Below are 15,205 nucleotides of genomic sequence, written 5' to 3' on the forward strand. Positions count from 1 at the left end.
CCATGCATCACGCCTCTTGTTATGACCAAACAACTCCATCTTTGTTGCATCACTCCACAGCACCTTATTCCAAAATGAAGCTGGCTTGTTCAAATGTGCGTTTGCAGACCTAAAGCGACTCCGTTTGTGGCGTGTGTGCAGAAAAGGCTTTCGCATCTCTCTCCTGTACAGCTTCACCTTGTGCAAAGTGTGCTGAATTGTTAAACGATGCACAGTGACACCATCTGCAGCAAGTTCACGTTGTAGGTCTTTGGAGGTGGTCTGTGGGCTGTTTTTTTTTTTACCGTTCTCACCATCCTTCACCTCTCCAATATTTTACTTGGCCTGCTATTTCTGGCCTTAACAAGAACTGTGCCTGTGGTCTTCTATTTCCTCACTACGTTCCTCACAGTGCTCACTGACAGCTTATATCTCTTTTTGTAGTCTTCCCCTAAACCATAATGTTGAACAATCTTTGTTTTCAGGTTATTTGAGAGTTGTTTTGAGGCCTCCATGTTGCCACTCTTCAGAGGAGAGACAAAGAGAACAACAACTTGTAATTGGCCACTTTATAAACACCTTTTCTCATGATTGGATGCACTTGTCTATGAAGTTCAAGGCTTAATGAGCCACCAAACCAATTAATCAGTACTAAGTAGTTACAGGTATTCAAATCAACAAAATGGCAAGGGTGCCCAAATTTATGCACCTGTCTAATTTGGTTTTGACGCATATTGCACATTTTCTGTTAATCCAATAAACCTCATTTCACTACTGAAATATTACTTTATTGTCCTTCAGTTATTTGTTAGATCAAAATAAAATTGCTGATCCAAACACACAAATATTTATCAATGAGAATCATGGAAATCGTCAGAGGTTCCTATATATATATATACACACACACATTACATTCTGCAGCAGCTTTTATTTAGTCATGGATCTTAATGCTGCTAATTACATAAGAACATAGTATGTAATATTTTAAATATAACAAACATGTGGCCTGATTGACGTGTGAGTATAACAACAATAAATAAGTCTAATGTATAATTTTCTGCGCTGTTCTTAAAGAAAAGCCAAGCTTGTAAGCCACACGGTAGAACACACGAGAAAAAGGCTTTTATTTTTCTTTATATAGTAGATTCTCTTTCATCTGAACTCTACTGTACTGTTATATGGAGAAAATCCCACATCCCAGAAGGAAATGCAATCTCACAGGTGAAAAAAAAAAGGAACTGAAATACAATATACACACGTTATTAACTTTTCAAGCTGTGGTACGTGATCTCTTTAAGGAAAAACAACGAGCAGGAAATCGCTTTATGAGGATTAAATGCTGTATGTGTGTCAGAAGTGAACGCTTTAAAAGCATCCCAAAGTCACTGCATTGCATTTCGCTGTGAACGTCTGGTTAAGACAGAATGCCAGAAATACGATACGCAAGCTACACTGATTTATATTAGTGGCATAGAGAAAGGTTTTCTTGCATTGTTTCTTCATTTTGACAATTATGTTGAGTGAAAAACAAAAAAAGGTCAGCAGGTCATTGCTTAGTTTAGAATGAAGCACTGGCTGAGTGCCAGAAGTGAACGTAATTACCCGTTGCTTTGCAATTCACTTTCATTAGTGCCACTCTGAAATGCAATCACCTTTCCCTCACAGCCCTAAGGCACACATCGGGACATGGTCATAATGAGAGAAGGACCTGAATGCGTCATTTTCCAGAAGGTTTTGCCATATAAAGGAGCTTCTTTTATAGCTTGTTATTGGCTTCTTCATTGCTAATGCAATGCTTTTTCATCTTTTAATCGTGTCTCAGATTTACTCAGAAAGCCTGATAAGTTCCCTGATGATCCCGAGCTCTCAGGTTTGGTGTAACCAGCCACTGAGGGGTTAACTCTCAGTGAGAGTCCTAAACCTGGATAAAGTAAGAGGGTTGCACCAGGAATAAAATGCAGTATAAATCCAATGTGGATCTGATAGGATGATCTGCTGTAGTGACCCTGAACAGAGAGCCGCCAAAGAACAACAAACAAAGCAAAGGTTAACTTGAATTATTTTACTTTTACCGTGTAGTAATTTATAATCAGTAATTAATACTGTGTACAAAAGGCATCCTAAATGAATACGAATGCGATTGAAACAGATGGTAGAGTACAGTATTCAGGGTTTTCTTTCCAGAATATGTGTGCAGCACTAGGAAAAAAAATGAGGTTGAGGTTTTTACTTTAATGTTGAGATCAGACGGCTCACAGAAGCTCGTTGGAGGGGAGGATGTCAGCTAAAGTCCAACTACTCAAACTCTAACTATTTGATACAAAACCAAAATGTAACTTGTTCTTCTTTTTCTAACGTTTTTTTGGGGGGAAAACATGTTAATACTTGTGTATTTGTGCTAGTCTAGTGTTTAAGGTGTTGGACTACCATTGGAAAGTTGTGAGTTTGGATTCCAGGTCCACCAAACTGCCCCTGAGCATGAATATGAAGTCAAATGGTAGTTATATTATAGTAGGTGCAGTAATGTCCAGTCTTTGGACAGTTGTGTGTCTGTGAAGAACCAAGTCTGTTGGTCTTTGAGCTTCCGTACCGGGATTTCCAGAATTCCGATGGCTTATAAAAGTCATAGCACACCTGTCCTCAATGAGCCGGTCAATTTGACACCTCATTCATGGGTCTAGGACAAAAGCTGCAGGACAAGTTATGTGCCGAAAAAAGTAAAACTATAGGAACTACTTTGTGATGAAGACTTAATGGCATTAGTTTATTTTATACATTGTAATGAACGATATTCATAGTATGAAGCATACAACGTTGCTCAGCCATGAGTCTTTGACTGTTTTAAAAAAATGCAGACATAGTAATGATTGCATTACCACCAATTTGCTTCATTTCAATTTCTTGTAGTTTTAAGCACTAGTTAGATATGAGGAACGTTCAGTAATTGGACACTTCTTGGTGTCCAATCGGTTGAGGACCTGAATGACCTGTGGGAGAAGCTCCTCCTCGTTCTCTCTTTGCTGGCCTTCATGGAGTAGAAGTGCTTCCCTGAACACAGCAGAAAGAAAAGTCCATTGTTTGGAGGTCTGAGGTCCTTCACTATCTTCTTGGACATTGCCCAACACCGCTTGCTGTAGGTGAACTGCAGGTCAGATAGCTCAGTGCGGATAATGTGCTCAGCTGGTTGCACCACTCTTTGTAGAGCTTGTCTGACCTACTTGTCGCTGTTCAAAACCAGGTCGAGAGGATGCTCTCTATGGTGCAGAAGTTCCTAAACATCCTCAAAGTTGTGTGAAATCATATAGATGTTCTTGGGCTTTCCTCACCATGGTGTAGATGTAACAGGTCCATGGCAGATGTGGACACTAAGGTATAGAAAGCTCTCCACTTTCTCGAGTAGGCTCCCGTTTAATGGTAGTTCCTCTTCTGCTTTGTTCTAAAGTCAACGATCGGCTCCTTTGTTTTGCAGACGTTCATTAGGAGAGTGTTCTCTCAACACCAGTTCTCCAGGTGTCTTATCTCCTCTAGGTAGGCTGTCTCATCAGGTGGAGTTGGCAGTGGCTACACAGTCATATGTGTAAAGCGAGTACAGCAGGGGGTTCAGGACAGTGCTGAGGGTGATGGTGTGATATATCTGTGAGATATATCTGCCCTCCTGTGGCCTGCTACTCAGGAAATTGGCAGCAGTAAGGATGGTTAACTGGCAGCGAATGACAAGTTTCAGTTAATGCTGTGCCCATGATAGCATGAGATTCCTGTTTGTTGGCTGACATAGAAGTAGAAACCTATGCAGTCCCATTCTGATGTTTCAAGTGAACATCAACTGAAGCTCTGAGGTGCATGTGCATGCTTTTACACTTTGTGCAGACTGGGTGATTAGATAGCTGCATAAATTTGACATTATAGGCAGTAACACAACAAACACTATGAGCTCTATACGAATGGGAGATGTTTAAATTTTAACATTACTTTGGAGCCTCATTGAGCTCCAAAATAAGCCCATATTTCTACACAAAACATCCTTCATATCTCTGCAGAGGGGTAGATGAGCCTGAGACCACTCAAAGAAGGAAAAGACTAAGCTCTAGAGGACGTAAACAATCTGCGCTGCATGTTCATCATTATGAGATTTGGCTTTTTTGTGTAATGTTTAATTATTTATTTGTTCTCTAATTACGTGGATTTCTAGCACAAGTGTTATTGAGGTGTTTGTACATTAACCCAGGTGTAAGGTTTGTTTACAGAACTATCTAACAAAGTGTCTGTATTATTGTATTTCAAACACTGACGAGAGTTCATAACCCGGCGAATCTGCAGTAAGCAACATGTTTTTGTGCTGTGTGTGTTAAACACGAGTGTTTGACAAGAGAACAAAACGTTACCAGGACATATAATAAAAACAGTACACATCAAATATGACCGGTGTGACCTTTTGTTCTCTAAACTACATTCTAGACAGCATGCATCACATTTAGCTTATTTAACTGGCATATGAGCCTCGAGGATGCATGAAGCCATCTCTGAGCTGTGAAGACATTACACAAACCTTGCAGTTTGTCTCTCTTTCTGGGAATAATGTGCACAAATGTAACTGTTTCTCAAATCATAATCACAAATATTGGACCATACATATCACTACAGCATATAGAGTTTGTCAGACTATCAGTGGTGTCAGTATCATCACCAATTTTAGACACAACCTTAAATTCTGACCGAATGTTTATCTATCTATCTATCTATCTATCTATCTATCTATCTATCTATCTATCTATCTATCTATCTATCTATCTATCCATCCATCTATCAATGGTCTATCTATCTATTTATCTATGGTTTATCTATCTATCTATGGTTTATCTATCTCTCTATCTATGGTCTATCTATCTATCTCTCTATATATGGTATATCTATCTATGGTTTATCTATCTATCTATCTATCTATGGTGTATCTGTCTACTTATCTATGGTTTATCTATCTCTCTATCTATGGTTTATCTATCAATTCTTTATCTATCTATCTATGGTTTATCTATCTATCTATCTATCTATCTATCTATCTATCTATCTATCTATCTATCCATCCATCCATCTATGGTCTATCTATCTGTCTAGATATAGATATCCAACATGGGCACGATAGCGAACATGCACAAGCAACCCATGTTAGCCTGCAATACACATCATGTTCAATAGCTCTCAATAGACAGGCATTTAATGAGTATGAGGCACAGTGAAGAAATTAATATTATGTTTTATTACATGTCTTTATTGTCCGAAGTACCATAAAATGATAACTGTACAACTCAGCACACTTAAGCAGAACCAGGGCACTAAATATCCAAATCAGGTTGCTGGCTGAAAACACAGAAAATATACATATTTACATAGAAAAGGCTTATTCAATGTGTGACAACACTTCACATGAATACAGGTTCATGTACAGAGCAAAAAATAAAATCAAATAAAATAATGCTAGAAATAAAAAGCGATGATTCTATTCACCGGTATGCATCAGAAAGAGCATAAGGGATGAGACTGCACTGCAGAGCGTGAGCATGCTCATCAAGGCACTCTGTAATGTACTATATACATAGTTAATCCGTCTTAAGTGAGAGACGCTCACTTTCAGGCTTTTCACAGTAATTATGAACCTTTTTACATGCCCACTGAAAAAGCCCAAGCATGACGACAATTACACTGTAATTACAATGAGTCAGATAAAAAAAATAAAAAAAAACTTCAAAAGAAAAAAAAAGGTTCCAAAGTAGCAAAGTACCCATTTAGTTCAAGCTAATTAAGGAATAATAGAGTTTTGATGGGCAGGAGTAAGGCCAAAAAAAAAAAAAAAAGAACAATAGAGACAGGGATGGTAAAATGTTCAACGTTTAAACAGGAAGACGAGATCCTCGTTACGGGACACCAGGATATTACGCATAGAGACTTACAGCACCATTCAGCGTCTGCCTCTTCTCAGCGGCAAACGCTAAAACAACAGTCATCCCGCACGTCATCCCATAAAAATACACCTACTGTGCAAGAGCTCCATCTTGTGATATGAAGTTTTTGGGTTAAATCGGTGAAATTTAGGTCAAATGGATAGAAATGTAAACGAAATTAAGAAAGGAAAACTAAAAAAAATAAAAAAAAACCCGGATGGAAATGAACACCACATTTTGTAATTCCTACAGTATACTGTTCTTTGGTGTAATGTGATCTAGAATTTTATGCTAACAATAATAATGAAAAAATTCCTGACAGGCACCAAATTCAGCCATGTGGAGCTAAAAGGCTACAGACCGTTACTTATCATTTTGTAATACATTAAGGTAAGTGTAAACATGATCGTTGTATAGGCTAGTGGTATGTGGTACACAGCGGCGCTCCACACAGCCACACACATTCACTTACTGATGCCCCCCCCGGAGATCCGCCACACTCGGAATATGAAAAATAGCAGGCGCTTGGACAGTAAAATCCTCCTGTTTTGATTATGGATATATAGTTTGTATAAAAATAATTCTTTTACAAATTGCAGATGTGCTATTTTCCATAAGGTAAATTATACTCTCTTAATACATCTAATGCTGACAGACGTTTTTCTTCAGGCCGGTCCCCACACTAGTCCACACTATAGAGGATGATGGGAGTGTTTTGGTGCATTTGAATTTTTTTTGTATAGGAAGCAGCTGTAGGTAAATAATAATAATAAAAAAAACAACAACAACAACAACAACAATGAATTACTCGCATAAAAAGCCTGGGTCTGACACGGCGTCCTCCCTGCTGACCCCTCAACGTAAAGGCATGATCTTTTAAGTAAGCTACCGTCCTCTCCCCCCCCGATTACTGGAGAGAAAGTGCAGCGTGACCTGGTGCAACTCGGAGTGGAGAAGGTTTATGGTCGGGTTTAAAAGTTATAAGCACTTAATAGAGCATGGACTATGGTTCCTGGTTTTCATCCAGCCACCTGCATGAAAAAGGGCATTGTGAACTGTCTCCAACTGGATCTGCCGAAACGTTAAGATCATACCAATAGGTTTATTCCTTTTAAATATTTAAATAGTTATAAAACCTTTTTTTTTTCTTTTTTGTTGTTTTAAACAGACTGTACACGTGGTACCAGTACATATAAAATTACAAGAGATGTTACATTAGAAAGGATACCTTCCTTCTGATATGTCATATCAAAAATATGCAGCTTTAGTAAACATATTTCTTAGCAAGTATTTTTTTCTAGCCAAACTTTACACTGCTACATTACATTTCAAATACACCCAAAGGGTGAGAGAGTTCTGCCTTGTCCGGAAGTCCGAAGGCTGCATACCATGTAGCACAGGGCACCTGTGGGGAACCCCAGAAGGTTCTAATGCAGTGACAGAATCCTTTGAGTCAATAGCGTAACATCCCACAGGGCTCCCACTCACCCCTACTCACTTTCTTCCACTTGTCCCTCAACCCTAATCCCTCTCCCACCCCCCACACATACTCTGTACCATCTACCAGCACCTCCTGTTAGCTCCTTTCCCTAATGGCTGCTAAGTAGCTCCTCCTAAAAGGCCACGATATCCTCCGTGCCTCCTCCTCCCGGATCTTCAGTCGATCTTCTCCACTTTACCGATGATCTTCTCCTCGAAGATGGGCAGGATAGCGTCGTCCTCGCGGATCTCCTCGAACACCACACCACAGTCAAACTCATCGCTCACTTTCTTGAAATAATATCTGTGAAAAGATGTAAACAGGAACTCATTTATCCAGACCGATAACTCGAGCATCTTATACACTTGGCTCTTGCACCATAGACACTGATGTGTGTAGCCTCATTAATTACAACCATTGCAATAATTCCTTCATGTTGTAAGCAACACTGTATGCACAGGTCAGCGGACCTCTGACCATCACCCTCGTAAGTGCTTCTTGAACGTGCCTTTTCAGCATTTTCAGATTTATTGCCCCCTCACACAGTGAAATCCCGGTTTTAAAAAAAACAAAAAACACGTTTTCTCTTGTCCAGTTATTTCTGACTCGAGGGCAAGTTGTAAAGAGGAAGAGCTGCCTGACAGTTACATTTTGCCCGATTTTCATTTCTTTAAATCAAAAAAAAAAAAAAAAAAAAAAATACTTGAGTGTAGTTTTACCTATAACTCCCTTTCTTGGTAAGCAGCTCCTTGAACTGTCCCAGCGTGACGATCCTTCCTTTGACTGAGGTCCTGTAGGGGATGGGCTCGCCACAGAAGTAATACGCCACAGTAATGTTCTCACACTGCTGCTTTTTCATGCCTTTGTGTCTGTAGAAGAAATAAACCAGGGGTGAGTACAAACAGTCTGATTAAAGCATTTACAGGATCAGAAAAGGATGAGATCAGTGAAGACTGCATAGCAAAGCTTTTTGAGAGATGAAAAAAAAGAAGAAGAAAAAAAAACAACAAGCATCCAAAAGACCAGAGTCTGTTCTATGTTCAGCAGTCAAGACTCAACGCATTCACGTTCAATGTGACCTCAATCCTAGATCAGACATCCCTTGTTTCTTAAAGACTTTAATAAAAAATAAAAAATAAAAAAAGCACAGCAACTACAATAAATAAATAAATAAATAAATAAATAAATAAATAAATAAATAAATAAATAAATAAATAAAAAACTAATCCTAACTGAGTGCCGAGGTTAATGCTTTCAACAGCAGGTTAGAACAAACAAATAAGACTACAGTGGCTACTTGCTCACTACACCACACAGCTATAACACTATATGAGAAGGTAAAGGGTGGGGTCATGAACTTTCGACAAGCTGGAATGATTTAATAGGACATATGCAGCCCAGGTATGGAAGAGAGTCAATATGCTTGAGGCAGTGAATGCAGAATAATGCCGACTCTCTCAGAGTGAATGATGGGAGTGATAATGCACTAAGAAATGCATGATGGGAAACTGGGCCAGTGGGACATACTGGGCCTGGGAGAGCTCCGTGTCGGACACTGCGGGCACCAAGTTGAGTGTGGGAAAACCGGCGGGCCGGACCACAGTGCGTCCCCTCTGGATCACCTCCATCACATACCTGAGAAACAACTTCGCCATTAGACACACCACCCACATTCAGCCTCGACTATATACAAGCGAGGGAACGATAAAAGGAGACCTAGTCACGGTGCACAAAGCACTTCACACTAACACATAATCCAGACTCATCCAAAACTTCTCTTTACTTAAAATACAGTTCACAAAACAAACCGTTAGCAAGCCTGGTGAACAACGTACAATATCTACACCCCGAGGAAGAAAAAGATAAACAAGGAATTTCTTTGAAGAGAAAGTAGCTCACCTCTGCTTGGTCTGCAGGGTTCCAGACTTTTTCCTTTCCTCCTCAAGTCGTCTGCGTGCCTCTTCCAGCTGTGTGAGAGGGTTGGGTGCAGGGTTCGGGGGCATGGTGGGATCCTGGATGAAGGGATGTGAGGGCAGCACGTTGTTGCGTAGCTGCGCACTCACCCATGGGTGCACAGCCCCCGGCCTCTCTACCGAGCTCGGCCTTCCCGACTCGTGACCTTGCGCCTTCTTAGAGCTGGAGAGGCTCCTAAGGAACAGATCAGAGAATCAGAAAAGCTTCTTAATGCCAGAAATCTCTGAAGGTACTCTTTGAAGGTAGCTTTACTGAAGTTTACTTTATTGAAGTACTTTCTTCTCGCTTTTTTCCTGGTTCACATCATCCATTATTGAAGCAAACCAGGTAAAAGTACAAGTTTTCACATCTACACTCACGGGTTACTGTGATGTCTTATGTAGGTCTTGTCGAGGATTTAAATTACACCATGAGTAAATCAGGTTTTACTAAAAACCCTTGTGGGACATCACCTTAATCTTTGGCATTTGTCCTACAAGCTGTATCAGTATTACAATTACTGATGCCAAACACTTTCAAATACTGAACACCTCCAGAACATCCCATATATTTAGGATTAATTAGTCTCGACATTAAGTAGCCACAGTGTTTACTTATTTGGACACCGCAGCAATACCTCTTCAGCTTGAGGTAGAAGTTTAAGATTTGGGGGAAAAAAAAACCCTGGACTGTTGCCCTCAGTGTCACTGTACTGACGAGGTAAGGAATTGGTGGAATGTAAACACTGTACAAGACGTGACATACTCACCCATAGGGGCTCTTCTTGTGGCTCTTCTCTCCCTCCATCATCCACTGCAGGATTTTCTGGTTTCTGTCCAGCTCGTCTGGAGCCGTTTCTCTCATCTCAAAGTTCCGTGTGTCCTCACCTTTCTTGTACGGCCGCTTCGACAGTGTGGCACCTTTACTGCTAAATTAAAGTTAAACGTATAGGTTTGTTTCTACCATGCTAACAGTTTCATCATGTATAAAGCCTTGTACCAGCTCTTTTTTTTTTTTTTTTTTTTTAAAAGAGAGGGAGCTCACCTATATCCAACGGGTTCCAAAGAGTTGGTGCCATCAGAGTAATTCCTGGTCTTGGAGCCATAATGGTGCTGCTCCATGTTCCATGGCCTCATGCCTTCTCCCTCAGCGTGGTGCGTGTGATGTGTGTGTTTGTGGTGGTAAGTCTGTCCAGGCTCACCCTTGGGTCCCAGCCTCGCTTGGTGTTTTCCTTGGCCACTGGACTGCAGGGCAATATGTCCAGGCATCTTGGTCGCAGGAAGGCCATCGGGTGACCGAGACTTGGGTGACTGGCAGCCGGGCGTCTTCATGACGCGCTGTACGTGTTCGTCTAGGATGCTCTCGGGATTCTCCTCGTGTGCATCACGCAGCCCCAACCCACTGTAGGCCGTGTCTGAATAGCGTGCTGTGTAGTGCTGTACATGCACAGCAGGGGGCAGCCTGTGGCTAGCCAGAGATGGTGCCGTGGACACGTCTGCGTCGTCTCCTTCTTCTTCCTGCAAGGACAAGTAACAGACGTTGCTGATGACCTCCAGGCTCATTTTAGGGAAACAGATTTAAAGATCTTCACCAATCCTAACATTCGAGTTAAATGCGAGGCAATAAGTGTAGCTCAACATCACACCCATAATTGTCTATAGTTATACTGCACGGTGGCCCGATAACATGCCGAATCATTTGGAATCAGAGGCACAACCTAATTTCTATTAAAACAAATCCATTAATTTCTCCATTAAGTGATGGATAAAGTGACCTGACTCAGCCTTATTATTAATGCATTCCGATCTCTGATCTGCTGAACAGAGGCAGTTTAAACCCCTGAGTAAGGCCTCACACAGGGGAAGGCTTACACGAGAGGATATTCATGGCAGTTTGATTTTAAACACATGAATGACGCAAAAGAATGCAAAGAGCAACATGCTAGTCATTTAGAAGCACCGATAAAAAGCAAACCCCAGAATTTTACAGTTAACGTTGAAGGTCTGTGCAACACGTTAATAATTCCTAAAAACACAAATAATCCAGGTTCACTTGTTGCATTCCACTGATGGGAAAAACCTTGAAATGAGCTCAAGACTCTTCTTTCTTCAAAGTGCAGAACGGTGCAAATCTCAGAGGAAGGTGGCGAGTGGTAAGAATATCAATTAAAAGACAATGAGATTCCTACTTCAAGCTCTTAATAACCGAGAGCTACTGGTCCGTGACAGCCGCGTATCTTACGGGCGGCCAACCTACGCAAATTATCTGTCTTGAGACTTAACACTCGGCTTTGTTTGGGGGGAAAAGATGCCGATTTGTGCAGAGCGTCGGATTTTTTCACGCCACAGTTCACTTCAAACAAAGTCATTACTCAGAGCCAGACTAGCAAACGCCAGCCAGCACAGGTGTTTCACCTGACACGGAAGACAAAGAGACATCAGAAATGAATAGGAATGTCTGATAAGCCTACGCATGATGCATCCCTGCTGCCTGCCAAGTTCCTTGAGTATAGTTTTCAGACAAAGAATATGGGTTTACACATCAAATATTAGGCTCACAGAAAGGAAATTGAGATTCCCTCCTCCCGTCGTGAAAGCAGACTCACCAGCCGCACCCTCTTGAGGCGCTCTTCTAGTTTCTCTTGGGCCTCGCGCTCCCTCAGGACTGCCTCCAGCCGGCAAATCAGCTCTGCCGCAAACTTCTCAGGCTCCACGTGGATATCCTTTGGCATCCGGTTTGTGCGCTGCAAAAAAAAAAACATGATCAATCAGAGATGAAATTCACTGTTCTAATACTGCATTTATATTAAAAAGATGATTAAAGGTGGGGTCTCCGTTGTTTGAAATCCAATGTTGACATTTGAAATCGCCCCAACCCAAATGGGTCCCACTCCTGTTTTGATAGCTCCGCTCACACATGCATACACAACCCAGACAAGTATTATGGCGGAACCTGTTGGGGCAGCTGACCGAGGGTATATTTTTATCAATAAATGAGTAATACTGTGGTAATACAAATGTGTTTTTGTACCGTGAAAGGTTTAGCTCCGTTTCACGCGGAAGACGTTCAGTTCTCTCCAGCGCTGGAAAGCTGATCCTATATTAACACGTCCTACTTCTTGCCTTATCGTAAGCCTTTCTTCGCGTTCTTTGTTTTTATCCTCCATGTCAATGTTAAAACCGCTTTCTGCTAATGTCACACATGCGCACTGAACACTCTAACCGCCGCATATTGACATGACACGCCCCTTTCTGCTCATTGGCTACACGTTTGTTTTGTTTTTGTTTGGCGTCCCAAAGGCCGTTTTCTGAAGCATTTCTCAAACAATGGAGACCCCACCTTTAAAAAAAAAAAAAAAAAGAGCACAGAAAATTTTTAAAAAACTGCAAGCGCATGCAAAAAAAATTTGCATGTTATAACAGCGACCTACAATTCCTTACTTTGATAATCGTGGTTAGAGGTTGAGATTCCAGGGAGAAAGAAGAGAGGGATTAGTTATGTACTACACAATATAGCTAAACATTTGTGGACACCTAAACATCAGACCCATCTGTCCTTGTTGAACATTATAATCAGCTCCACTCTTCTGTTTATTGAGTCTTTCCACTAGATGTTGGAGTGAGTTTGAGTGGATTTGTGTTCATTCAGCTACAAGAGCATTAGTGAGATCAGACACTGATGGTGTAAGAGTGAGGAGGTCTGGGGTTCAGTCGGTGTTCAGTGGGGTTGAGTCAGAGTCAGGGCTCAGTGCAGGACACTCGAGATCTTCTACTCCAACCATCACACACCATGTCTTCATGGAGCTCTGTGCTTTGTGTACAGGTCCGTTGTCATGATGGAACAGGGGTCGAGTCTCTGAGTTCCAGTGAAGTCATCCTCTATAATATAGTGTGTACTTGTAACTTTGTGGCAACAGAGAAGGACCACATTAATGTCAGATGGTCAGCTGTCCACAAACGTCTGACCATATGTGTGTTTGCACAGGCATAAAAACAGTGGAAATGAGAGTGAAAAATATGGCTAAATACCGCGCAGGCCTAATCTCCTGACATTGGTTTAGTATCACAGTGACATCAGGAGATAAGTATAGAAGACTTATTGTCACATCTACATTACAGCACAGTAAAAATTCTCTCCTCACATATCCCAACTTTGACCCTGTACTCTGACCCCAACCTCCAGTCATAATACAGCAGAGCAGAGAGGGTTCATCAAGGGCCCAACAGTGGCAGGTTGGCAGTGCTGAGGCTTGAACCCTAATCCTTTGAGCCCAGAGTTCTTGAATCCGGAGCCTTAACCGCTTGAGCTAGCACAAACCCAGAGGTGGGAAGGAATAAAATTCACTGGTCTCTCTTTGACCCATCACTATCTACACTTAACATGGGAGTTAACTCAAACATCTCTGTCCTGGAAAAACTAATCTGGTGTGTGTGTGTGTGTGTGTGTGTGTGTGTGTATTTACGTTCCAAGAACGATATAATAAGACAAAGAGGTCTAACAAGGTACCTTTTCCTACTCGGATGAAGCGTCTTGATTTCTTTCTGCAGAAATCTAAACAATATCAGTCCAGAAAGGACATTAATCCATACTAGAGGGATAAAGACTCAGGCAGTTGCTGGCCAGCATCCAACAAAACCTTACAGAGGGTCGAATTTGATTTGGACTCTCCATTTTTTGCTCTCTTTGTTCCAAGACTTGAATCACTTTAGATGGTTCAGTCTCATTCATGGACCATATGGCTACATGCCCAGTGATGCAGCAGTATCTGCCGTGGCTTGACAAGATGTGGTTACTGACGGAGCTTCACAACCTCAGACCACTCAAGAAAAAGATAAAAGTGCAATCTTTTATTCCTGGAATCTCATTTGCCTTTGAGACAAAGCATGATAAATCTGCTCATCTGAATCGATCCGTTTCTATACGGCTGCTTTGTGACGATGTCCATTGTTGAAAGCAGGCGAGTTTACTGAAACTGAACACTCGTATCTCACCTGCTATGTCGGTTACCTAAAGTACATTAAAAAGGACTAAAAGAAAGTAGTGTAAATGTGTAAAAGAGGTCAAATATGTAGCCATAAATCTGATCATTTTCCACCAATGTTTTGAAAGCAAACATATTCTTTTGGATATAGACCAACGTTTGGGCTTCTCTCTTCACGTCGCAGGTAAAAGGTTCAAGTCTGACTAGCAGCTTTATTGTGTGAGCTCCTGTCTCTATCGGGGGATTTGATCCGGCACACAAAGTTCCTTGGTTGCAATAGTAATATTGGTGAGTATCTTTTAATGCATAACCATAAAGGATCGCTCACTGCAAAGTTTGACATACGTCATGGATACGAGTATCACCGTGCCTTTTCTATTATCATTATTTTTTTAAATGCCACTCAAACCCACTCCCACGGAAGGTTTGACCAAATCCTGGATATAAATCGGAGATTGTTAGGTGTCCACAGGCTTCGCGTTCAATTAAAGAAATCAACTTCTGATGCCATTATTCTGGGAATGTTTGATTACATCAAAAAAGCACTTCCTATAACAAACAAACAAACAAACAAAAAAAAAACAAACAAAAAAAAAAAAAACAACAGTACATATATACACACACACAAACACTTTTTTGATGGTCTATTTCTGTACTTAACCCATACATAAGGCGCACCGTATTATAAGGCGCACCGTATTATAAGGCGCACCGTATTATAAGGCGCATGCTAAAACATACGGTCTACAAAAAAAAGTAACAGAAGCAAAACAGTGAGTTTAGTTGAACTTTATTCTACTATTTAACAACACACATTATTTTTTAATCAATCTTCTCCCACAAATCCATCAAAGTCCTCATCTACTGTGTCTTCTT

The 15,205-nt window shown here is 41.0% G+C and overlaps 1 protein-coding gene across 5 annotated transcripts in view; it reads right to left on the reverse strand.

Moving 5' to 3' along the window:
• Positions 1 to 5,210: 5,210 nt before the first annotated feature.
• axin1 (axin 1) overlaps positions 5,211 to 15,205 on the reverse strand; it is a 38,665-nt gene continuing 28,670 nt past the window's right edge. For 3 of the 5 annotated variants that reach the window (XM_027173867.2, XM_027173864.2, XM_027173863.2), the window contains 7 exons: positions 11,954 to 12,091; positions 10,393 to 10,865; positions 10,118 to 10,276; positions 9,295 to 9,543; positions 8,923 to 9,030; positions 8,115 to 8,264; positions 5,211 to 7,698 (listed from right to left, as the gene is read on the reverse strand). In XM_027173867.2, the coding sequence (XP_027029668.1) occupies positions 7,572 to 7,698; positions 8,115 to 8,264; positions 8,923 to 9,030; positions 9,295 to 9,543; positions 10,118 to 10,276; positions 10,393 to 10,865; positions 11,954 to 12,091 (1,404 nt within the window). In that variant the 3' untranslated portion in view covers positions 5,211 to 7,571. The remainder of the gene's footprint in view (positions 7,699 to 8,114; positions 8,265 to 8,922; positions 9,031 to 9,294; positions 9,544 to 10,117; positions 10,277 to 10,392; positions 10,866 to 11,953; positions 12,092 to 15,205) is intronic. The other 2 variants (XM_047807985.1, XM_047807986.1) reach the window with 2 other exon arrangements.

This window comes from Tachysurus fulvidraco, chromosome 24 (genome assembly GCF_022655615.1).
Source record: "Tachysurus fulvidraco isolate hzauxx_2018 chromosome 24, HZAU_PFXX_2.0, whole genome shotgun sequence".
NCBI classification, from domain to species: domain Eukaryota; kingdom Metazoa; phylum Chordata; class Actinopteri; order Siluriformes; family Bagridae; genus Tachysurus; species Tachysurus fulvidraco.